Source organism: Callorhinchus milii, unplaced genomic scaffold (assembly GCF_018977255.1).
Source record: "Callorhinchus milii isolate IMCB2004 unplaced genomic scaffold, IMCB_Cmil_1.0 Scaffold39, whole genome shotgun sequence".
NCBI classification, from domain to species: Eukaryota; Metazoa; Chordata; class Chondrichthyes; order Chimaeriformes; family Callorhinchidae; genus Callorhinchus; species Callorhinchus milii.
In genome coordinates, this window is record NW_024704780.1 from 599,976 (window position 1) to 624,143 (window position 24,168).

The window sequence follows — 24,168 nt, forward strand, 5'->3', positions numbered from 1 at the left end:
ATAATAAAGGAGCAAAGAACAATAAGGACAGGCAGAAAGCCAAAACAAGAATTCATATGCCTACCAATATACTTGATTTCATGGGGTAGAAAATAAAGGTTTACAGGGTGAAGCTAAATACACTCTGAACAGATGTCAATATCCCTCTTCTTGCCCCCAAAATGTTACTTTGCTAACATCCCAACCTCTCAAGTGATACCCAGTTGCCAGATGTGCCATCTCAGGTCACCACACCCCAAAGAGAGGGAAAAGTGGTAACAGTCATACTCTTCCATGCACCACCCAGACAGAAGGCAGGCACCAGGTCTCCAGGCTTTCTCTTGGGAAGCGAAGGAAAGAACGAAAAAATAAAACTTATGTCAGAGAACAGGAACTTCTAAAGGCTATGTTGGTAAAATGCTTGAAGCTTGTGATGCTATGCCATAATGACATTTCTACTCACTGACCTGACAGGACTCTTTGGTCTTGCTCACATCCTGTCCTGTTGCAGCTCTGTCCATATTCTTAAGCCAGTCTTCTCTGGATTTTAGAGTCTTTTCAAGCTCTTGAAGCTCTTCATAAATGCTGTTAATCTTTTCTTGATCCTGGATCCTACTTTGCAGCTCGTCTATTTGCTGGCAACAGTCTTTCCACTCCTCTGACACTTTCTCCTGTGTATGCTTCACTTCCTCGGCTGACAGTCCTTCTACAAGAAATAAAATGCAATTACTTGTGCGGATATTTGGAATCTACTCTGTTATCCAGTTAAGATTTTGTTTTCATCTAATTGGAGATCGGAACTACACGCCCAGTATATCTGTCACCCATAATAAACATCTTCTCCTTAAATCCCATTCTGATTTCCCAAAACATACATCAATTGCTTTACAGTATATTCCGTGAAGCACTTTGAGACGTCTAGAAGATGTGATAAGGCGATATATCAAATGCAAGGATTATTTCTATTATTTCAACCAAAACTTTAATTGCAACTGAACTACAATCTCCAAACAGACAGAAGTCACAAAGTCAGATTTACTCTGAGCACAATCATTTCAGCAAATCACCTTTGATGGACTATAAATTGGTCATTCACTTCAAGGGTGCTTGTGGGACATTGATATGTGCAAGATGGCTGTTATTCGCCTACAGATACAGTTACTTCACTTTACAGCAATTACCTATGAATTACTTTGTGTCGCTTTGACAGCAAAGGCACATCATCAAATGCAAGGGTCACTGTTGTACGATTCAACACTGTGCTGCTTGTGTCAATCCAACACAAAATGGACTGCTAGAAAGCATTTTGCTCCAATAAAAATCAATCATTAGCTGAAGTGCTAATGGTCTTAAAATAGTTTCTAGAACGAAAAAGTAATTCCAACATTTCAAAATAAACTATGTACATGAGCTTGCTGGCGCAGTAATAAACTAAAACCAATCAACAATCCACTTCTTACTTGAAGCCTGGAGCATTTATACAGGTAGGTCTTGCAGTTAAGTGATGTTGTTTATAATTCAATTTGTTTATAGTCTGAAGGAAACTCAAGAGCAAACCGACCAAGGGTTACAATTTTATTTGATCTCTTAATTCTGTCTAAGTTCGGTTGATATGACAAGGGAGCAATTACAATGTATAACACAACCATCATTCAGCATGTCCAAGGGCTCCCAACTCATCAAGAATTCTACCTTCAGTCAGGATTTATTTAAAAGCGACACAGCGGCTTGAAGTTCTCTTTATATCAATGTTTTATAAGCATAAGAGCATGGGGAACAAGCAAAGGCCAAAAGGGGCATTTCAGCTTGGCTCAGTGATAGCACTCTCACTTCTGAGTCAGAAGGTTGTGGGTTCAAATCCCTTGTCGGAACTTGAATTCACGTAGTCCAAGATGGCACTCCAATGCACTGCTGAGGGGTGTTGCATTGCTAATAGTACCGTCCTTTGGATGAGACTTTAAGCCAAGGTTCTATCTGCCTGTTCAGGTGGACATTAAAGTCCCCATGGACTATTCTAAAAGACAAGGCAGTTTCTCCCGGTGTACTGACCAACAATCCCCCAAATAAAATTGGTCATTCACTGCATGGCTGTTTGTGGGGCAGCATTTGCCGCATTTGCCTATAAATAAGTCACTCCACTTTACAGTAACTCCTTTGAAGCTCTTTGAGATGTCCTTCTGATGCTATACCAAATGCAAGATTTTTTTCTTATTATAATTATAATTGTTTCCTCTTATTATTAAGATGATTAAATTAGTATTATTTATCTTATAATTATTATTGCATAGCCAATGAAGCCTGCTCCTTCTGAAGACAATGCAAACTGGACACCACTGCAAACTCCACCCCATCCACTATATACTGAGAGAAAGTTCCCCCAGATACTCCCCAAACCCAAAAATGTATTAAACAAAAACCCTGGAATATTTGTCCATCCAGTGACATTGATCCTCTCAACTATTTCTTCTGCAGCTAGTAATGACCAAGTGTAGCACAGTTGAAAAGCACAGAAGATTTTTGTTAAACTCATACTGTAAACCAAGGCAATCATTACAAGACAAATCTCAGCATAGAAAGTTTTTTTTAAAAAAGCTTGCATTTTACACAATGTAGTGTCTCAAACTGCTTCACAAATAATTGCTGCCAAGTGCTGTGACTATTTCTGTAGGAAAACACAACAGCCATTTACATCAGCAAAGACCCAGAAACAGCCATGAGGTGAACCACCAATTTAGGAAAATTGTTGGCTTGATGACAGGAGAAACTCCCTTCTCTTTTGAATAGAGTTGTTAGATCTTCAACAGCCATTTAAAAGGCAGAGGGCGCCTTGCTTTCCCATCTCATCCAAAAGACAGGATCTCCAACTTTTGCTGCAGCACCACCCAGCTGCACTGCACTGTTTGACATGAAGCTTGAACCTACAATCTTCTGTTTCAGAGGTGGCGATCTAGCAGCTGAGTCAAACTGACATATTTCTACTTTATATTTCTACTCAAGGCAAATCTCAGGACATAACTATTTGACTGTGCTTTTGGTTATCTTACCCCTGCCCTCCCCACCCACCTCTGCTCCCACCCCAGCAGAGTTGCCCACCAGCATTGTTAAGCTCTTTGAATCGCCGCCCCACTCAATGTGAAAGACGCAACATAAACGTAAATTGTATTTGATATTGTGCATTGATCAGTTTGATCTGGTAGAAATCATGCTACGTAGGAGGGGCTGGTCATTTTCCCAGTTGTTCTGTACCATGCTGCAGAAAAATATCAGATAAACTAATCAAGTTTCAATATTTCCCATCAGAAAATTAGAAACATTTGAGCATTGCTCCCAATATTTTTAAATGTCAGATGTTCTTACCTTTCTCCATCTGTCCTATCAGGATCTGGAAAACCAGATCCATTTCTCTCTGTTTACTTTCATTTTCTGTCTTCCCTTTTCTCAGAGCCTATCGAGGTACAGACCAGTAATTATTATAAAATGTTGCTTTAAACTGTGGACATCACTAATTTGCTAAACAGCACATTAAGTCTGACTGGTGCACAATATTCGAATCCAAAACTAAGTTCATACAACAGGTATTCTGTTGCTATAAATTGTAAAGCAGTCTCTAAAACATTAACAACTTTAACCAAAGTCTTTAGACTGACCAGTGGAGAGAGATTTATTTACACAATCCAACAGTTAGAAATAGATTTGTATTTTCATTATTACCTTGAATTACTTTTGTGCAGCTTCTCCATTCATGTGCTTACCACTAACCACATAATAGTGGTTATAATACACATCATTATAACATTGGTTTGCTTACAAGGCAAGTGCCCTCTATACCTAAAGCCAGCTTCATGCACTGTGGATGTGCGACCTAACCTGCTCACAGTAGTAGAGTTGGGTGTGCATCACAGCACCACACAACCTATTGACTCAGAAGGTCCCACAGATTTGGTCACTGGTCTGTACTGCATGAAGTCTGGCCCTACAATTAGCTTCAGCATCCAAGCTTCCAACTCCAGATTGCCATCCTGTCACCTGTGCTGGGAAGTGCATCCAAGGCTGCACTCTCCACCTCTCAAAGCCAATCAGTAACCTCGGTGTTCTGTTCGACCCTGAGCTGTCCTTTCTTCCCCACATCCGCGCCACAACTGGCACCGCCTTCCACCACCTACGGAACATCACCAGACTACGGCACTACCTCACCCCTCACGCTGCCGAAACACTGGTCCACGCCTTTATCACCTCAAGGCTGGACTTTGGGAACTCTCTCCTCGCCGGCCTTCCCGCACCTCCCTCCACAAGCTGCAGGTCATTCAGAACTCTGCAGCTCGTGTACTGCCCCGCACCAGGCTTCGCGACCACATCACTCCCACCCTCGCTCGCCTCCACTGGCTCCCCATCCACCAGAGGATCGAATTCAAGATCCTCATCCTCACCTTCAAGGCCATTCACGGCCTTGCTCCCTCCTACCTCTCTGACCTACTATCCCCCTACCTACCTGCCCGTACCCTCCGTTCCTCTGGCTCCGGTCTGCTCCACATCCCCCGCCCTAACCGCCCTACCATCGGTGGCTAGGCTTTCAGCCTCTCAGCCCCTAGGCTCTGGAACTCCATTCCCCCAGTGCCTTCGCCTTGCTTCCTCCCTTTCCTCCTTCAAGGCCGGTCTCAAGACCTTTCTCTTCAACCGTGCCTTCACCTCCCCTCTCGACGCTCTACCCCCTCCTCGCTCCCTCCCTTCCCTCCCCTCACCCTGACCATTTCCCCCCTGCTCGGGTCCCAACCCAACTATCCAGCGCCTTGGGACGTCCTCCCGACATGAAAGGCGCTCCATAAATGCAATCTTGTTGTTGTTGTTGTAAAGACACTATCACCTCTCAGTCATGGTGGAATTACCAGCTGACACTTACAGTCCAGGTTCATTTTAAAAATGAGCTCTTGGACAAGGTCCAAATGGAACTGTGCCCCACTTCAAGAGGGAGGGAGAAAAATAAGTAACGAGAGAACATAGCATGCAGAATAGTTGATGTAGATATTCTATGGTCCTTATTCACTACGTTCTTAATTAAAATACAAATTGATTTAGTCTGGTTTTGCATAAAAGATGAATAATTAAGAACTTAAGAAAAACATCTTTGGAGTCATAGATTTACCTTCATCTTTTCCTTCAAGTCAGAAGTGTCTCTCTTCTTCCTGAGCTCTTTGAATGTCATGGCTTGGATCATCGGTGTCGATTTTCTAATCCACTGCAGAAGCTCGCTGGCCTCAACATCAAACCTAACACGAAAAATAACAAGAATAATCCTTGCATTTGATATGGCAACTTATCGCTTTGTTGAGCCATCTTAAATCACTACGGGATATACTATAAAGTGGATTTGTGGGCGAAACATGGCTGCCAGCAATGTCCCACAAACAGCCATGAAGTGAGTAACCAATTTTATTTGGGGGATTGTCAGCCAAGACACCAGGAGATATAAAGTGAGGCACTGAGCAGGGAGGATAGGATTTTGGACAAAAGCACAGAAGAAATGTTACAACAACAAACTTGCATTTAAGTTATGTTTTGAAGAGGGAATCAGGGAGAGGAACTGAGGTAAATGGGCAAAGTCCCAGAAGACATTAGTATGATCGCAGAAGGAAAAGCAGTCAGTAGTGGGACGCAGACCATGAAGACAAAGTGATGGAGAACAAAGTGATAGCATTCATCTTACTTTTTCTTCTCTTCAGTGTCTATCTGAACTTGTCTTTTCTTAGGTGGTGGGGGAGGAGGCAATTCCTGTTTCCCAATTACTCTTTCTTTGGAAGTTACCGTTTCCAGGACGCTACTGGAATCAACTTGGAACATTCCGACTGCCTGAGATACCTGGAGAATGGGTAGAAGCAGAAAAATACAATGCATTGTAACTGTATTCGCACCCACAGACACGCAACATCTATGAAAGACATGTACATTAAAAAAAAACTTTCAATGATGTAAACAATTATCGTACGGATGGGGATGGGGACAAACAACAAAATGTTTTCATACTAAGACTAAAGTTGAAACATTTCCCAAATTCTTCAATCTTTAATTTTAAGATAATGGCCTTAAGGATAAGACCACATAAGATGTTTTGATCCTTAGATATAAAACCTCAACAATTCCAAAACCTTCTTCATTGAATGAAGCACAAAGTCAAAAATAAACCCTGAATTAATAGGTTTGTATTAGCAAAAGGAAGCGGACAATTCTGATCTACAAACACTGGAGCAGAGCAGACTGTTATTGAGTCATGCAATTTTGAAGCGGCAGCCAATTGCGCACAGCAGTGTCCCACAAACAGTCATAATGTTTTTTTGAAAGGATTACCCCGATTAAAGCGATCCATAAATCGACTAACAACCGGGTTCCTACTTACTGATAGGTAAAGAGAGGTGTGTGGAGTAAGGAAACTTGCCTAACGTTTTGCCCTGCTGGGAATAGAACCCAGGTGTCTCGCTTGCAAGGTGAGTGCTCTAACCACTGAGCTATAGGACTCCACAACAAATGAGCTGCAGGAAAAAAAGAGTAAGCCATTCTTATGAACACATGGCCAACAGTTGAAAAGAAACTGGGTTAGCAGTCCCAAATAGAATAATTTCTGCTGACTAAAACCTTGACCAATCTTGCACTAAATCAGGAACTAAGCTGCAAAAACAAGACACCTCAACATTTAGTAATCAAACTACCGATCTCTTACATCAAATCTGAAGATTGATCGACTACATTCAAGTGCTTCAGAAAATGTTGGAAATCTAACATGTATAAGAATAATCCCTAATTAATTTATTAATAATAATAATAATAAATTAATTAATAATAATAATATAGCGTCTCATCGGTTCGTTTGGGCATCTTAAAGCATGTCACAGGATTTGACTGTGAAGCATGGTGACTTGTATTTGTAGGCGAATGCAGCAATGTCTCATAAGAAGTTGTGAAGTGACTCACTAAATTTATTTGGGAGATTGTTGGCCAGGGCACCAGGAGAAACACTTTTCAAATAAACAGATGGGTCTCTTCTGAAAAACGACAGCACCTCTGGCAATGCAACACTCTCCAAGCAATGGTAGTGGAGTGTCAACCTAGAGTGTGAGCGTGTGTGTGTAGGTGTGCAGTGCGGGTATGTGTGTAAAAAAAAGAATCCTCTATCCTCTCTATTTGTTTAAAGTTATACACTGATGTTACTTGGTGTTCCTCATACCTGGTTGGAGTAATCTTCCAGTTGCTGGACCAGATTGTCCCATCGTTGGTTGATCTCTTCAATATCACTTTCGATTCTGTCCGCTGAACTGCCGTCAGAGAGCATTTCCCCCAGGTCTTGGGCAAGCTTGCCCAGGCGCTCCAATATTTGACGATTCACTTCCAGCTCTTCCTTCAGATGCTAACAAAAGTAGACTTATTTTATAATCGATATATAGCACTTCCTCCAGTCATATTGCAAGTTATCAGCTGTTGTATGCAGGGTTGTTAACAACTATTTAAGTTTTAATTGCTGGAAATAATATGTGAAAGTTTGAACCGTTTAGTTTCAAACTAAACAGTATTGATAAAAACACTTTTGATGTAATAAGACATCTTAGCACAAAAAGAGGTGACAAAGAACGTCACATAACAAGTCATGTGAAGTGGAGCCTTCTGACCCTGAGAGGAGTAGATTATCAACTAAATGAGACATGACAATCATACCCAAACGAAGGTTTCCGCTGACTTTGTAAAGTATTTCATTGTTCTTAAACATATCCATTAGCTTAGGTATGTTGGACAAATGTCACTATTTGCTTGAAGAGAGTGTGGATGCTATGCTTAGAACAAAATTTAAAGGAATAATTTAGGCAGCAAAGGATTAGAAAGTGCCTATTAAATCTCATGTTCCAGCTCGTTATTTAAAAACATCTAGAGCTATTTTGTCATAAACCTAGCTGTGAACCTGCTAAAAAAAAATTAAAGAGAGAAACAGGTGGGAGCACTTGCACAGCATGAAGACAGCATAAGGAAAATGTGTTTATTTTGCCACACCAATGATGCCATAGTCACCTTCACAAGTGAACTGAGATGTGTGGGCCAGCAGCATTATAATAATAATCTTTGCATTTTATACAGCGCTGTACCAAGTCGACAGACATCTCAAAGCACTTTCCAGAATATATTGTAAAATGTATATTTTGTGGGTGAAACACGGGCAGCCAATTCTAAACAAAGGGACTCTTGGGACACTACATTTGAGCAAATCAGCTCAGATCTAAAGGACGGATACACTATAGAGCACCAACCAGCAAAAAATACTGAATTAAATATGTACTGTTGCTGGTTTAAAAAAGGTAGATAATTTGTATGAGAACAGCTACAAGGTAGAGATATTAAAATCTTATAATTTACGTAAATATGGGCCAGCAACAAAATAGAATAACACCCACCCAAGAGCATTTAAAGGACTCCTGGACGTTAGATCTTGTTAATCCTTCTAAAACACACAAATCATCTGACCTCCAAGACACGACTGTGTCAGTCAAGCATATTCAACTGTATACTATGGAATTTTACGAGTTGTTTTCACTGCGCTCTGGGCTCTTTGGTTGGTTTGAGTTGCCAAAGTGAATACCAGAATACCATTAATGGGTAATGGTGAAGGCATCAATTAAGTTGCATTAAGTTGCATTAAGTTGCATAAATCTTGCAGAGCAATCTGCTGTATGTGATTGCTGGCAAGAGACCACCATGCCAGAGTCAGGTAACTCCAGAAGTTCATCACAGAGCCAAATCCTGGAGCATTCTTTGTAAACAATAGAACTTTACAGCACAGAAGGCCATTAAACCCATCGTGTCTGTGCGGACTCTGTGAATTGATTCTTTGACTTCTACCTCTGTAAATTACTCTTTTTCAAATTAACAACAACACAATTACATTTGTACAGCGCCTTTCACGTCGGAAGTTAATAGCAATCTTTGCATTTGATATAGTGCCTTATCACGACTTTGAGTCATCTCAAAGCACTTCACAGAGTGGTATTGCCCCAGAAAGCAATTTGCCAATCCACTAACAACCGGGTTCCTACTTATTCCAAGGTAAACAGAAGCCTGTGGTGTAAGGAACTTGTTTAAGGTTTCACCCTGCCTGGGAATCAAACCAAGGTCCTCTCAGTTGTGAGGCGACTGCACTAACCCCTATGCTACAGGACTGCACGAGTTCCCTCTTGAAAGCTGAATATTGATCCTGCCTTCATAATGTCCTCCTTTTGCCAGGCTGTGGTTCAACAACAGAATACTTAGATAAGACACCTGCCTGATGATTCCCTACACGCATTTTTAAGTAGGATTTTGGGGGATTAAGAGAAGCAACTGCTAACATTTGATAAATAGTGTGAACATTTGGTCCCACCCCATCACCACTTTCATAGAAAGTCTGCTGAAGAAGTGGAGGCATCGTTGGCTCCTACAAATGCTTCTCCTCTTCCCCAAAACACATTAAAGCACAGAAAGTCCACTTACTGCCAGACTTCGTATGCTTCCTCGGATCTCATTCGGATCTTTAAAGTTGCTGGTTTGCACTTTCGTGAGAGCATCTTCCTTCTCAGTCAGCCAGGCTTCAAACAGCAACTAGAAAGGAATTACACAAAAGCTTATACTTCCTGTGTTGTGTTGGCACCTTGCATGGAGAAGCCAAGGAGATCTGCAGTAATCCAAGACAAATCTTAGGTGGTGCAAGGAAGAAAGAAAGAACTGTTTTTTTGGGTGGGAAAGTCTCTAAGGGCACTTTAATCACTGCCAAATGTTTTGGCAGTTAATGGTTGACAAACAAGCCAAGGTCCCACTAACAGCCATAAATTAAGGGCGTATGGGGCAAGACATGGGAAGCGCTTATTGCATTTCAATTTACAAACCTCAGACAATGCAGTGCCCCTTCTCCTGCCCCTGTCTCTGTCCCCACTGTAATGTCTGAGATTGAGTCTTGACAAGAGTTGACAAGCTTGGGACCCAGAGGCAAGTGTGTTACCATTGAGGCAAAATGACATCTGCAGTCAAGGCTTCACTTCTGCAAGCCAAAAAATGCTAGCACACCAGCAGGCTGAGGTGTTACACTCTGCTAATAAAATACAATGCTTCACTTCTCAATCCTTAATAATAGCAACATTTTGAACAACCTTCAGCCCGTAATCATTGTGTTACCGGTTTCTCTCCCAATTACAAACACAAGCTCAGATATTCACCATAAAAATGAATGTTTACAAATGTAAATAATTTTTCCAGTTCATCAGCAGCATCTAGTGCTTGTGCGCAAGAAAAATTATGTTAGTGGTGACGAGAAAGTCAGGCGTCTTTCACAGTGACTTATATAACAGGGCCCGAGCTATTGGACCCAGACCACTGTGTTATAAAGGAGCTGCCCCACATATACTACATCTCACCTGGTCCTCTGATAGATCCTGCCACCTCGTGAGAATATCCTGGAGCAGACGCCATCGCTCTTCAGTCCAGCGGCAAACAGCTGCCCAGCGCTCACCCAGTGACTGCAACACAACCAAGCCTTTTAAGCACTTCAGCGACATACTTTTCTCTTCCAACACAATCCTACTGTTGGCAGGCTTTTAAATGGTTTGCAATAAGTGTCAAGAGTATGATCTAAAAACTTATCAGATCACCAGACAGTTGCTGCAACAACTCTTACATCCAGAAGACTCACAGGTGTGTATTCAATTACATCAATGGAAAATCAAGTCACTTCTCCATTTAAAGGCACAATTGGAGAGGTTACAAATCAATGGGATTCCACGCTCATCACAATGAATCCCTCTCCTCTTCCTCAGGCCACTCTCAATGGGGATATCCATGAAGCCAACACTGTGGCTTTGGAGTTTCGACTCACAGCTGTTCTAAATGTTTTTTCCTTTGTTAAAAATCCAGTAACTCACTATTCAGCAAAGAAAACCCATGATACAGAGAACCTCATTGGAGGTTGACTGCAAGAAGAGAATGTTTAAACCATGTGAAGAGCAGCGGCCATCTGATGGAAGCTTCTCTCAGATAGTATCCTGGTAACTAACATCAACTGACACACTGATCTACAGGAACATATCGAGCATCAGTGAAGTCAGGGTGAAAAGTGCACAGCTCTTCCTCGATAGTGGCAGTCACCAAAATTCAAAAGATCAGCAAGAGATGCCAATTTTTATGTCACATCCTCTCCAGATACGTTAACGTCCAACCTACTAAAATAAAAGGCTGGGAACGATGCGTGACTTGGAACAGGAATTCCAAATGATTCCTCCAGCTGACCGACTGAAAGGGACCATCCTGACTTTCACCCTTCGCATATCTACCTTCAACAGAATAATTTTCAGCTCATTGGGAAGAGGCACTTTCTACTGAAATATCTGCTTGGGAACTAAAACTGAGTTCAGTGACCTCCCCTGGAACATGAACTGAGCAGTGATGGGCTGGTCTCCAAATTCTTCCCCCAAACTGAGATAATTAAAATCTAGGCAAGTGAATGGAGAGGGTGGGAATGCACACAAGGCCACCCATACAAGGTCAAACATAGCAATTTAATTTCCTCATGCTCTAAGGTTTCAGTATTTACATTTTTATATTAAAAAAATCAGACATAAATCCTAAGTGAATACTTGTGAGTACTTGTATCTCCCACAGTGACTTTTGTAACAATAGATGTGGAGTTATGTTCCTCTTATCAGAATTTTCTTCAGTTGCAGGTACCTCATTTTAGGAAGTGTGATTTACTAGGCGATGCTATGAATGAGAGACTTTACTTAAGAGATCTGAGAAAATGGGGTCGTGACTGGGGCAGTTACGACCGCACCATGGAGCTTTTGGGAGGCAGAATTTTGAGGTTTTCGAAATTACAAGGAACTTTGATAAGGTAAGATGGAGAAACTATTTCAACCTGTGAGTGAGTTGGTAACTCGCGAGCATAAATTTAAGCTCATCACACAAAAAAAACACAAAGAGAGAGGTTAGTTTTTTTAAAGGCATGGAGTGCTTGCCTGAACAATATGTGAAGTAGAATCCAGAAGAGCTTTTGAAAAGGGAAATGAACAAATATTTGAAAGAAATAAAAATAGATGCGTGTGGGGAAAAACAGAGGAGACTAAATGTGAAGTTCTTTCTGAGAGAATGCCATAGACTGGATTTTACCATTTCAAAATAAAGAATGATAAAACGATGACTATTGTTTTTGCATTAAGTTCTTCAATCTCTTAGTTTTCACACTAACACAGAAACACGTTTAGTTACAATAATAGTTCTGCATTTCAGGGCTTATGAAACAGACGTTTATTTTTACCTGCAAGATGTTAATGCAACTTAATATTATAAATGACGCCCGCAATGGCGAGCTGTACAGGTGTTTCTGGATAATATCCAGCAGTACCCCAACATACTCTCTGGGGTTCCCAAGCCTTGGCACTTGTCAACCTGCACCCTCTAATTTACACAATTAGATGAGCAGGGTGCATCCCTCTGGGGAGGGAGAGCATATTTATTTATAGGCAAAGTGAAATTTCCATGCATATGTAGAACAATTCACAGCGCTCCAAGATGCTATCCCACGTGAAGGGTGTTATATAAATGGAAATAGTTGTTGTAATTTGGTTTGTGTATTCTTAAACATGATATAATAATCCTTACATTTGATATTATAATAAAATACAATTTACAACAACAACTTGGATTTATATAGCGCCCTCCACGCTGGATATGCTGTAAAGTGGTGTGACTGCCTAATTTGTGGGTGACAAAGTAGGTTACTGTGTATTTAAGAGCCCCGGATGACCGAATTAAATAGAGATCTCCACTTGCAAGGCACGATTTACCTGTAACTGGTCCTCTAGGGCAGCTGTTGCACTCTCCCCACTGTTCTCATCTACTACCACAACCATGTGTGTCAGAGAGTTGACCTTCACCTGCTCAGACTCCAGATCACTCTGCAGTGTCTGAGAAAGAAAACAAATCCAACTGAAGCAATTGTTACCACAACATTCTTGACATGCCAGCTAGGCATATCAACTCTTCAAAATATTAAGTTAACTTTACATTAAGTTTAGTTGTCCAGAAAGACATAATTCTTATCATGGATGTGCAGAACGTTCTATTTTAATGCCTTCAAATGCTAACATTTAAATTAGGATGCAGCAGAAGTGACAACAAAGTAATGTTGAACACACAGGAACAAATAGAGACCGAGTACCACTTGGTGCTCACAAGAGCTCAGCAGCAGTACAGGAGGGAGCTTTACAATTTACATTTATACAGAATCTTTCATGGGAGAGTGTCTCAAAGCGCTCCACACTGCTGGTTGGACACCCCAGCTGGGGGCAGGAGCTGAAGGAGGCAAAGTTGGGAATGATGACCAAAAGTGATCAGAGGTAGGTATTGAACAAGGACGAACCTTGAACAAGGTGGAGGAGGGAACATGTCGGAAGGACTCCAGGATAGAGTTCCGGAGAGTGGAGGCAGAATGGCTGAAAGCCCGCCCGTTGATGGTAGAGCAGATAAGGCAGGGGCCATGAATAGTGCTTGCTTGGCAGGGTTGAACAAGGTCACAGAGGTTGGGTGGGGTGAAACTGTGAAGGTGAGAATGAAGATCTTGAAATCAATTTCCTGGAGGAAGGTCTTTAGATGGGACTTGAAGTAGGCAAGTGAGGGGGTGAGACGGCGGGGTACAGTTCCAGAGGATTGGGGTAGAGATGCTGAATGCCCGACTGCCAATGGTGGCGCGGAAAGTGCTAGGGATCTGACTGGCTCACATGCAGTTTCACGGTTCTGTCCTTTGACCTCAACCTTCAAGGTCCTATCCTTGAATGGTTCAGATCCTATCTCTCACACCGGCTTCACTTTGTCTCCACAAATGGCTTCTCCTACAGCCCCCGCACAGTCTTGTTCCTCAGGGCCTGTCCTCAGTCCTCTCCTCTTCAACCTCTACATGCTCCCTGTTGGTGACATCATCCACAGTCATGGAGTCAACTTCCACATGTACACGGATGACACCCAACTCTATCTATCTGCCTCCACCATCGATTCCAGGACAATTGACTTCCTGACAGACTGTCTGTCAGACATCAAGTCCTGGATGAGAGTTAGCTTTCTGCAGCTGAATGTCAGCAAAACTGAGGCCCTCGTGATTGGCTCGCTCCAGCACCTCTGTACCTCAGGCACTGGCAGGATCAGCATCCAGGGATACACACTCCACTCACCAAGCAACTCAGGAACCTAGGTGTCTTGTTCGACCCTCAACTGTCCTTTCTCCCCCATATCATTGCTATGATCCGCTCTGCCATCCCCCACCTCCCCAACATTGCCCGACTCCGCCACTGCCTCAACCCTCAGGCCACCAAAACCCTCATACAAGCATTCGTCACCTCAAGGCTCAACTATGGAAATTCCCTCCATGTCGGCCTCTCCAACTCTTCCCTCCACAAGATGCAGATCATCCAGAACTCTACAGCTCGTGTCCTCTCCCGCACTTGGCTCCTTGACCCCATCACCTCAATCAGGCTCCATTAGCTCCCCATACCACAGAGGATAGAATTCAAAATCCTCGTCCTCACTTTCAAGGCCCTCCACGGACTTGCCCCCTCCTACCACTTTGACCTGCTAACCACCTATCAACCTGTCCGCTCCCTCCAATGTCTCCCATCCAACCAGCCCTACAATCGGCGACCGGGCATTCAGTGTCTCTACCCCTAACCTTTGGAACTCCATCCCACAATCCCTTCACTTTGCTCCCTCCCTTGCCTCCTTCAAGACACAACTCAAGACCCTCCTTTTCAACCGTGCATTCAGCTGACCCCCTACCTCTCTTCCCTCCTTCATCCCAACCCCACACCCCCAAGATCGGGTCCTGATCCCTCATTGTTCAGCTTCTTGGGACATCCTCCCGACGTGAAAGGTGCTTTACAAATGTAATTTTGTTGTAGTTGTTTGACTCTCTAGCTCCACTGGTGAATCTGAACAATGGTGCATTTGCCTGCTATTCTCTTCAACTTCGTACAAGTCATAGCTCCAGTGGCCCAACGTGACACGATACACGGCGCCTGGAACTGGAGCCGTGAATCCGGACCTGGAGTTGCGACGACCAGGGCATCTATTGTCATGAATTGTGAGAACACCTGACTGGTGGTGTACTTACTTTATGCTCATCAATCTGCTGTCTGAAGGACTCCAAGTCATCTCCCAAGGACTGCACTTCCATCTTTTGAATACGTTTTTCTGTCAGAGTCAACCAGTCTGAGAGCTGCTGCAGCTGTTGTTGCTGCAATTCCATTAATACTTCATGAAGTCTGAAAAAAATAAAATGAATTTTAAATATCACACTGCATCCTTCATCACTGTGTGAGTCTTGATGCTGTTCACACACACTAATCACTTTGAATTGTTTACTTGGGAGGATTAATTTTCTGTGTGAAACTAGAACATAGAAAACGGGAGAAACATGAGCCAACGGCTTTAATAAGGTCTACACAATGGTGGGTTCTATACCCACAACAATTTACATTTATAAAACTGCTTTCACGAAAAACGCTTCACAAAATGAAATTTGAGAGAAATTGGGAAAGTCCAGAGGAGAAACGAGGAGAGATTGGGAAAGTCCAGAGGAGAAACGAGGAGAGATTGGGAAAGTCCAGAGGAGAAACGAGGAGAGATTGGGAAAGTCCAGAGGAGAAACGAGGAGAGATTGGGAAAGTCCAGAGGAGAAACGAGGAGAGATTGGGAAAGTCCAGAGGAGAAACGAGGAGAGATTGGGAAAGTCCAGAGGAGAAACGAGGAGAGATTGGGAAAGTCCAGAGGAGAAACGAGGAGAGATTGGGAAAGTCCAGAGGAGAAACGAGGAGAGATTGGGAAAGTCCAGAGGAGAAACGAGGAGAGATTGGGAAAGTCCAGAGGAGAAACGAGGAGAGATTGGGAAAGTCCAGAGGAGAAACGAGGAGAGATTGGGAAAGTCCAGAGGAGAAACGAGGAGAGATTGGGAAAGTCCAGAGGAGAAACGAGGAGAGATTGGGAAAGTCCAGAGGAGAAACGAGGAGAGATTGGGAAAGTCCAGAGGAGAAACGAGGAGAGATTGGGAAAGTCCAGAGGAGAAACGAGGAGAGATTGGAAAGTCCAGAGGAGAAACGAGGAGAGATTGGGAAAGTCCAGAGGAGAAACGAGGAGAGATTGGGAAAGTCCAGAGGAGAAACGAGGAGAGATTGGGAAAGTCCAGAGGAGAAACGAGGAGAGATTGGGAAAGTCCAGAGGAGAAACGAGGAGAGATTGGGAAAGTCCAGAGGAGAAACGAGGAGAGATTGGGAAAGTCCAGAGGAGAAACGAGGAGAGATTGGGAAAGTCCAGAGGAGAAACGAGGAGAGATTGGGAAAGTCCAGAGGAGAAACGAGGAGAGATTGGGAAAGTCCAGAGGAGAAACGAGGAGAGATTGGGAAAGTCCAGAGGAGAAACGAGGAGAGATTGGGAAAGTCCAGAGGAGAAACGAGGAGAGATTGGGAAAGTCCAGAGGAGAAACGAGGAGAGATTGGGAAAGTCCAGAGGAGAAACGAGGAGAGATTGGGAAAGTCCAGAGGAGAAACGAGGAGAGATTGGGAAAGTCCAGAGGAGAAACGAGGAGAGATTGGGAAAGTCCAGAGGAGAAACGAGGAGAGATTGGGAAAGTCCAGAGGAGAAACGAGGAGAGATTGGGAAAGTCCAGAGGAGAAACGAGGAGAGATTGGGAAAGTCCAGAGGAGAAACGAGGAGAGATTGGGAAAATGCAGAGGAGAAACGAGGAGAAATGGGAAAATGCAGAGGAGAAACGAGGAGAAATGGGAAAATGCAGAGGAGAAACGAGGAGAAATGGGAAAATGCAGAGGAGAAACGAGGAGAAATGGGAAAATGCAGAGGAGAAACGAGGAGAAATGGGGAAATGCAGAGGAGAAACGAGGAGAAATGGGAAATGCAGAGGAGAAACGAGGAGAAATGGGGAAATGCAGAGGAGAAACGAGGAGAAATGGGGAAATGCAGAGGAGAAACGAGGAGAAATGGGGAAATGCAGAGGAGAAACGAGGAGAAATGGGGAAATGCAGAGGAGAAACGAGGAGAAATGGGGAAATGCAGAGGAGAAACGAGGAGAAATGGGGAAATGCAGAGGAGAAACGAGCAGAAATGGGGAAATGCAGAGGAGAAACGAGAAGAAATGGGGAAATGCAGAGGAGAAACGAGAAGAAATGGGGAAATGCAGAGGAGAAACGAGAAGAAATGGGGAAATGCAGAGGAGAAACGAGAAGAAATGGGGAAATGCAGAGGAGAAACGAGAAGAAATGGGGAAATGCAGAGGAGAAACGAGAAGAAATGGGGAAATCCAGAGGAGAAACGAGAAGAAATGGGAAATCCAGAGGAGAAACGAGAAGAAATGGGAAATCCAGAGGAGAAACGAGAAGAAATTGGGAAACCCAGAGGAGAAACGAGGAGAAATTGGGAAACCCAGAGGAGAAACGAGGAGAAATGGGAAACCCAGAGGAGAAACGAGGAGAAATGGGAAACCCAGAGGAGAAAAGAGAAGAAATGGGAAACCCAGAGGAGAAAAGAGAAGAAATGGGAAACCCAGAGGAGAAAAGAGAAGAAATGGGAAATCCAGAGGAAAAATATAACAAAATGGGAAATCCAGAATAAAAATATAACAAAATGGGAAATCCAGAGGAAAAACAAGAAGAAATGGGAAATCCAGAGGAGAAATACAACGAAATGGGAAATCCAGTGGAGAAAAGAGAAATGGGAAATCCAGAGGAAAAATATAACGAAATGGGAAATCCAGAGGAGAAACAAGTAGAAATGGGAAATCTTGACCAGAAACTAGAAGAAATGAGAAATCCAGCGGAGAAATAAGAATAATTGGGACATCCAGGGGAGAAATAAGAAGAAAACGGAAATCCAAACATGAAAGAAGAAATCGGAAATCCAGATGAGAAAAACGAAACGGGATATCCAGAGCAGAAACAAGAATGGAAAATCCAGAGCAGAAATGGGAGAAGAAATGGGAAATCCAGAGGAGAATATTTATTCAGTGCGTGCTTGCACAATACTGCAACATCTCAAACTTTGATTACCTCTTGTTACGAGTTGTTTGAACAGGAGCAGCAGCAGCATAAAGTTTTAGGCTACGTAAATGGTTTAAACAGTCTGTGAGACAAGGCAGCTTCTACATTCACATTAACAGTTGAACAGAAAAAAAAGTCAGATGCTTTGCACAATACACAGTTGACCACACTCAAGACTCAATTCACACATTAACTTTCACGTTTCACCTTTGTTTCGTGAAAAAAAGGTTTAGCAGTGCACACAAAATAAATGCCACTGAAATCAAAAGAAGAGTGATCCCAAGTATGCAAGTTATGGCTGTCATGGATGAGTGGAAAAGAGGGCAAGCCTGAGAATGCGCTCAGGTCTTTACAACATCCTGACTTATGTGTGTTTAAATAAGCATTTATTATAGGTAGCAGGGCAAGCACACAAGCTTGATGGCTGTAAACCTCAGAGATCAAAGGAAGCCTTCACAGACTCATTTCACTTACAACCAACAAAGACGACTTTCTGTCTGTGCTGGATTCTAACCCAGTTCTCAAGTACTGAAAGGCCAATGCCTAACCCACTGGGCTAGAGGCCCAACAATTAAACATGCTTCTGGGAAGATTCAATCCTAAGAGAGATTCAGATAAAGAAGACCCTTCGGCTCATTTGATTTCATCCTTCCAGATAACCCACCTTCCCGTCCTCCATCACAGAATCAAGCTGTTTCCTAAACAAGGCGCGTTGCCTCAGACACACTTCCTGGTAACCTGCTGCAGTCATTAATAACCCTCTGGCCCAGTCACAGAATGCTATTGATGGCTAAAGAAGAAAGGGTGGCAGCAAGTCACAAGGAATTAAGAATTTTTACCAAACATAGAGAAATTAAAAGCTAAAACCAAAATCTTTACGTCAAGGACAAAGAAAGCCTATTTGAACAGCTGGTACTGTTAACAAAGATCCTAATGTTCAGCAGCGAAGATATTTGATCTGAAAAGTTAACTTACTTGGCTTGTCTGTCCATGCTGTCAACTCTCAGGTTTTCCCATCGGGAATTCAGAAGTGTCATCTGCTCTCGGATCTCATTCTCCTCCTCTTCTGTCAGATTGCCCTGTGCGATGAGCTGATTTCCAGCCTGAAGCACATTCCCCACACTGCTTTGGTGTGCTGTCAGCTCCATCATAAACGCCTGGTGGCAAATAATCGAGAAAACATCTTGCACTACAGGTCTGACAAGTACCACTCCAGAGAAAGGATAATGTTCTTACCTGGCAGCTATTTCATATCCCAAACCACTAAATTCAGGAATAACTAGGTTACGAGCACAATAGTCAATCTGACAATAAAGTTGAATCCATGCTGTTTGTATTACCTCATCAACACAGGGTAATGTAGAGTCGGCTTAAGATTAACAATCACTCTCGTATATCAGAGAATGGAGAGCAAATTGTAACTAAACCCAACAAGAAATTAAAGTAACCTCATTGTGTAAATAACTGAAAGCCAGGTTTGGCAGCAGCGAAGATGCATTTCACTGTCTGGGTCAGAAATATATTCAGTGCCAGGAACAAATATTGGTGAGTCTACGTTTTGCACCATTTGACCGTACGCACTTAAACTACTTTGATCTTTGGTTGCAAACATATTGAATCATCTGTAGTGTAGCATTTTCATGCATAAACAAAAAGATGTTTCCATAAAAATTCTAAGCCAAAGGTTTTGATGGATATTGAGACACCAAATATTTTGGGAGTTTCTTTCTGGAGAGCCTTGCAATGGTCCTGATTGCAGATATCATACAAGTGGCTTAAGCAAGTGTAGAATAAATAGCAGACCCAGTCTGGCATTGTAACTGAAATGCACAGATATTTATCTGGACTTCCAAGAGTACTAAATCTCTGTTCTATTATACCTGTGCACTACATTGACTTATTACCCTACATTATCAAAAATGCAAGGATTATTGCAAGGATTAAGTGCCTCAGTCTATCAAATGTCAAGAATCAGAGTTGAAACTCCCCCCCCCCCCCAGCACTACATCAGAAGACTTGCACCATCTAATTCTCGATTACTGTGGGTGGTAAAATGTGCCAGAATATTCTGGTTATAAGATACGTTATGTCCCAACTGTACAGCGCCTTGGGACGTCCTCCCGACGTGAAATGCGCTCAATAAATGGAATCTTGTTGTTGTTGTTGTTGTTGTTATAGTCAGCTCCCCACTTTCAACGAATGCTTCTCCAGTAATAGGCTCCCAATGCTCCATACCAAATCTAAAAAATAAATACATCTTCCCCAGGTCAGTATCAAAACAACGACAACTTTCATTGATACAGCGCCCTTCACGTAGGATAATATCTCAGAGCACCAGTGACAGGGTTGGACACCAAATAAAGGAGAGAAGGCGGGGGAAAGGGGGAGGCGACCATAGATGCAATGGAAGAGTTAGGTTTTAAGGCCACCAACTAAAACAGTGGTTTCCTCCCTCTATTCTGCTTGGGGGACAAGATATCAGTGTACAAAGTTACCACGAGTACTGTGACAGGTACTTTGTGGTTTAGACACTAAAAAATGAGAAAACTGTTAGGTTGAGTGCACTGACTGCACGCACCTTCAGATTGCACCCAAAGATCTTTCTACAGTCAACTTCCATTTATCCTCGGCTCGGCATCATCAACTGTGTCTTTATTAAGTCCTCGGAGATGCTACCCTGTGTGAAGCATGCTATATAAATGCAAGTTGTTATTGATCATTTTGGATCGCTGCATGGACGCAGTATTTGTGTGTATACCTCGTGAATGTGAAACTGCTCCTTAACCTCTTCAACATCAGAGGAAATGTCCTCTTGCATCTGAAGGGTGTCCTCAGCTGATAATAGCCAGGTTAGAACCTCCTCCAGGACAGCCTGGTAACTGTCCAAATCCACCTCCACGTCAGTTACTGTGCTGGGTGTTTCTGCCCGAGAGCTCAGTCTCTTTTCTTCAGAGATCACGTTCTGCGTAGAGAAAAGAAACATTAATTCTCTTTGTGTGCAGGGGAGGGAAGCAGTTCTGGGCACATTCAAAGGGAATGGCAAGGAGTATCATCCACCTATCTGCGCCTGGAAAGCTATGAAGAACGGTGATCACATACAATGCATGTGCCCCCCTAACCAGAGACAAAAACTATGTACTTCATTAGCAGCCCAAATGGGTCACTTCACTCACCAAAGATCCGAAGTCTTCATCTTAAGTGCCCCTCCTGGACTGTCATTACACTAACATACACTGGTGACCATTTTTAAGGTTGACAGGCTTCATGTGTAAATTATCAGTAGCAATGATATACAGAAGCCAGAGCAATACGCAAGTTCAATTGAAATCTCATGAAGGTTACAATAATCGGGCTTAAGGAATCTTGCCTTGGGGAAGTGCTTAAAATGCTGAAAAGTGCCGCAAAGGATTGACAAACCAGACTAGTAACTGTGCAGTTCAGCAGAATCAGAATGTAATAGTGTGGTATACCTGCTGACTGTGTAGCTTACTGTCTACACATTCCGTTTTGTATTGCCTCGGCAGAGTCTCCACTTCACGGATGTCCTCCATAGTAACGTGCTGAGGAAGCACCTCAAACAAAGAGGTTACATACATGATAATGGATTTCTTGTCGGGAAGTGAAACAGCAACATCTGAAATTTTTTTTAAAAAAATGAATCAGCAAAATGGCTATATAAGAACAGACAGTGGTTGTGCGTTATCTGCACAAAATCTTTGTGGCAGCCCACTTCAAAAAGGAACTCAATTTATCAGTATCCTGTGTGTATCAGTTATAACAAGGAGACAAATGAGCATGATGGAAATTTCAAACAAAAACACTGCAAATCCACAGATGCTGAAAGAAGTTATCACTTTGGAGAGGATTGTCCCATTGCTAAAACTAACAAAGAGCCAAGTCTGAAATGTTAATAATAGAATTATACAGCACAGAAGGAGGCCAATCGGCTCATCGTGCCCATGCTGGTTCTTGAAAGAGCTATACAAATGAATCCCACTCTCCCGCTCTCCCCATAGTCTTGCAAATTTGTCCTTCCCAAATATTTATCCACTTCTCTCTTGAAAGTTGTGATTGATTCTGCTTGCACCACCTTTCCGGGCAGTGAATTACAGATCCAAACAACTAATCTATCCTCCTCCAGGTGCCTGCTGTAGGCGTCCATTATTTATCTTGCACCAAATACGATTTTCACGAGATCTTCTCTGGTCAAATTCATAGAAAAACATAGAAAAAGTGCAGTAGGAATGGGTCACAGAGGGAAGTTCTGTGTGCATTTTTGTAAGAGGTGGGCAAACATTAATTGAAACTGCAGTGCATCAAAGAACAGAACACTCAAGAGATTACTTAATGTAAGTTTCAACAAACCGGTTGCTTTAAGGATATAATTTATAAACCACACTACAAACTTTTATTTCCACATTGAAACTTTACAACAAATGGAGCCCCACAGCTGTAAAAATGTAAAACAAAGGATTTCCTCCGAAAATATTTAATTTACGCATTTCAATATCTGTAGTGAATTCAGAGATCTCTAATGAAACCAGCAGTGTTTGAATGAACCTGAAACGGGCTCTCAGCTCTCATGTAGGTTCCTTCAGTAGAAAGGGAAAGCACCAAATCCTTAGGTATTCAATTCTAAGAAAGGTTATTGGAGATATTCCTTTGAAGCAATATTCCTTCATTTGTTGGCAGGTCCCAGTGTACAACTGACATAACTAGTGCTAATCACCAGATATCAAGACATTTCATTTTCTCTTCAGTGATTTTTAATAATGAGCAACATAGGAATATTTAAAGAGCAAAACCAATAACTTGCTAAACATTAGTCAACTTGGAGATTTTAATTGCTGTATTGCACTCACCAGAGTGCAACACATTCCATTTACAGGGACCATTAACAACACACTATTTACAAATATCGAGTAAAATCCATCATGTGGTGCTCCTAGAAAAACTAGCCTATTGATTAAAAGCGAATATTATGAATTTGTACAATTTATGGACTTGTCAATCCCCAGTATAAATGGGCAATCATTGAATACTTACAAGCACTCCATTTTTTAAAAAAATTCTTAAGGGGCTCCCCAATGCTCTGTAGGTAAAAGTAGCAGTCAGTAAAGCACTAAGTCCTATATAGGCTTCAAGGATGCAAACTGGATTCATGATCAGTGCTAAGTCAGCGTAACTCAGCCAGGGTTACAATGGGGAACGTCAGCACCCCTACAACAGGGATGGTGATCTCAGTCAAGGTTTTAACACTTTCCTTTTTACCATCCAATGAGCCAGGAAAACAGTGGGGAGTCAGTAACCGTAGTAACTGGAAAAATTACAGCGCAGAGGTCACTCGGCCAATGATGTCCATGCTGGCTATTTTAAAAGCAATTCTTTCAGTTCCATGTACCTGCTCTTTCCCCAAACCTCTGTAAATTAGAAAGTTTAAAAAAATATAAGGAATGCCTTTTTCACTGCAAAAGTGCAGTTTGCCTGGTCAATTCAAAGAAAAATTGACTGCAGTAATTTCACAACCCAATAAATGGTCCAAAAATGTTTTCAACTTAGAGATACTGCTTCCATTTGAAATGGAGGTGAGGCCCATTCTGGACAGAGATAGCCATGAAGACTGATAGCTGCACAGGCAGAGGGCATACCACAGATTTTTGTACAGACAAGCTAAAATTAAGTTGACAGAAATGACAACCTCCCCTAGTACCGAAAAATTAGATATGACTGACAGTGGATAAGTCCTGCTCATAGACTTGCTAAGATAGATCACTGTCATCTTAAACTACAGTTGCACAACCTATTTTAGTGCACCAGAAAGCCGTGACATTGATGGCATCTATTACAAATCATTTTATGATCCATGGAGGGCCCAGCTCTTCAATGCATAATCCCACCAACAACCTTGAGTATAGCATTGAGCAATGTTGCAATATCAGGCTTCTAATCTCAGTAATCAATCTACATTTTATAAATCTACAGAATGATAATACTAATTATACTAATAAAGCGTCAATGTCTGTCTTTGCTTCAAGAAGGATCTCGATAACCAATTGACGTAGAGACATGATTTATACCTCATCGGAAAGGTCTTGGACCGGTA

At 42.3% G+C, this 24,168-nt stretch overlaps 1 protein-coding gene across 1 annotated transcript in view; it reads right to left on the reverse strand.

The window, feature by feature from the left end:
* LOC121848079 (utrophin-like) overlaps positions 1–24,168 on the reverse strand; it is a 92,834-nt gene that overhangs the window by 44,687 nt on the left and 23,979 nt on the right. The window contains 12 exon segments of the mRNA XM_042345311.1: positions 447–685; positions 3,337–3,424; positions 5,120–5,243; positions 5,681–5,832; positions 7,193–7,372; positions 9,478–9,585; positions 10,395–10,496; positions 12,816–12,935; positions 15,131–15,281; positions 19,041–19,222; positions 20,824–21,027; positions 21,536–21,699. Coding sequence (XP_042201245.1) covers positions 447–685; positions 3,337–3,424; positions 5,120–5,243; positions 5,681–5,832; positions 7,193–7,372; positions 9,478–9,585; positions 10,395–10,496; positions 12,816–12,935; positions 15,131–15,281; positions 19,041–19,222; positions 20,824–21,027; positions 21,536–21,699 — 1,814 coding nt within the window.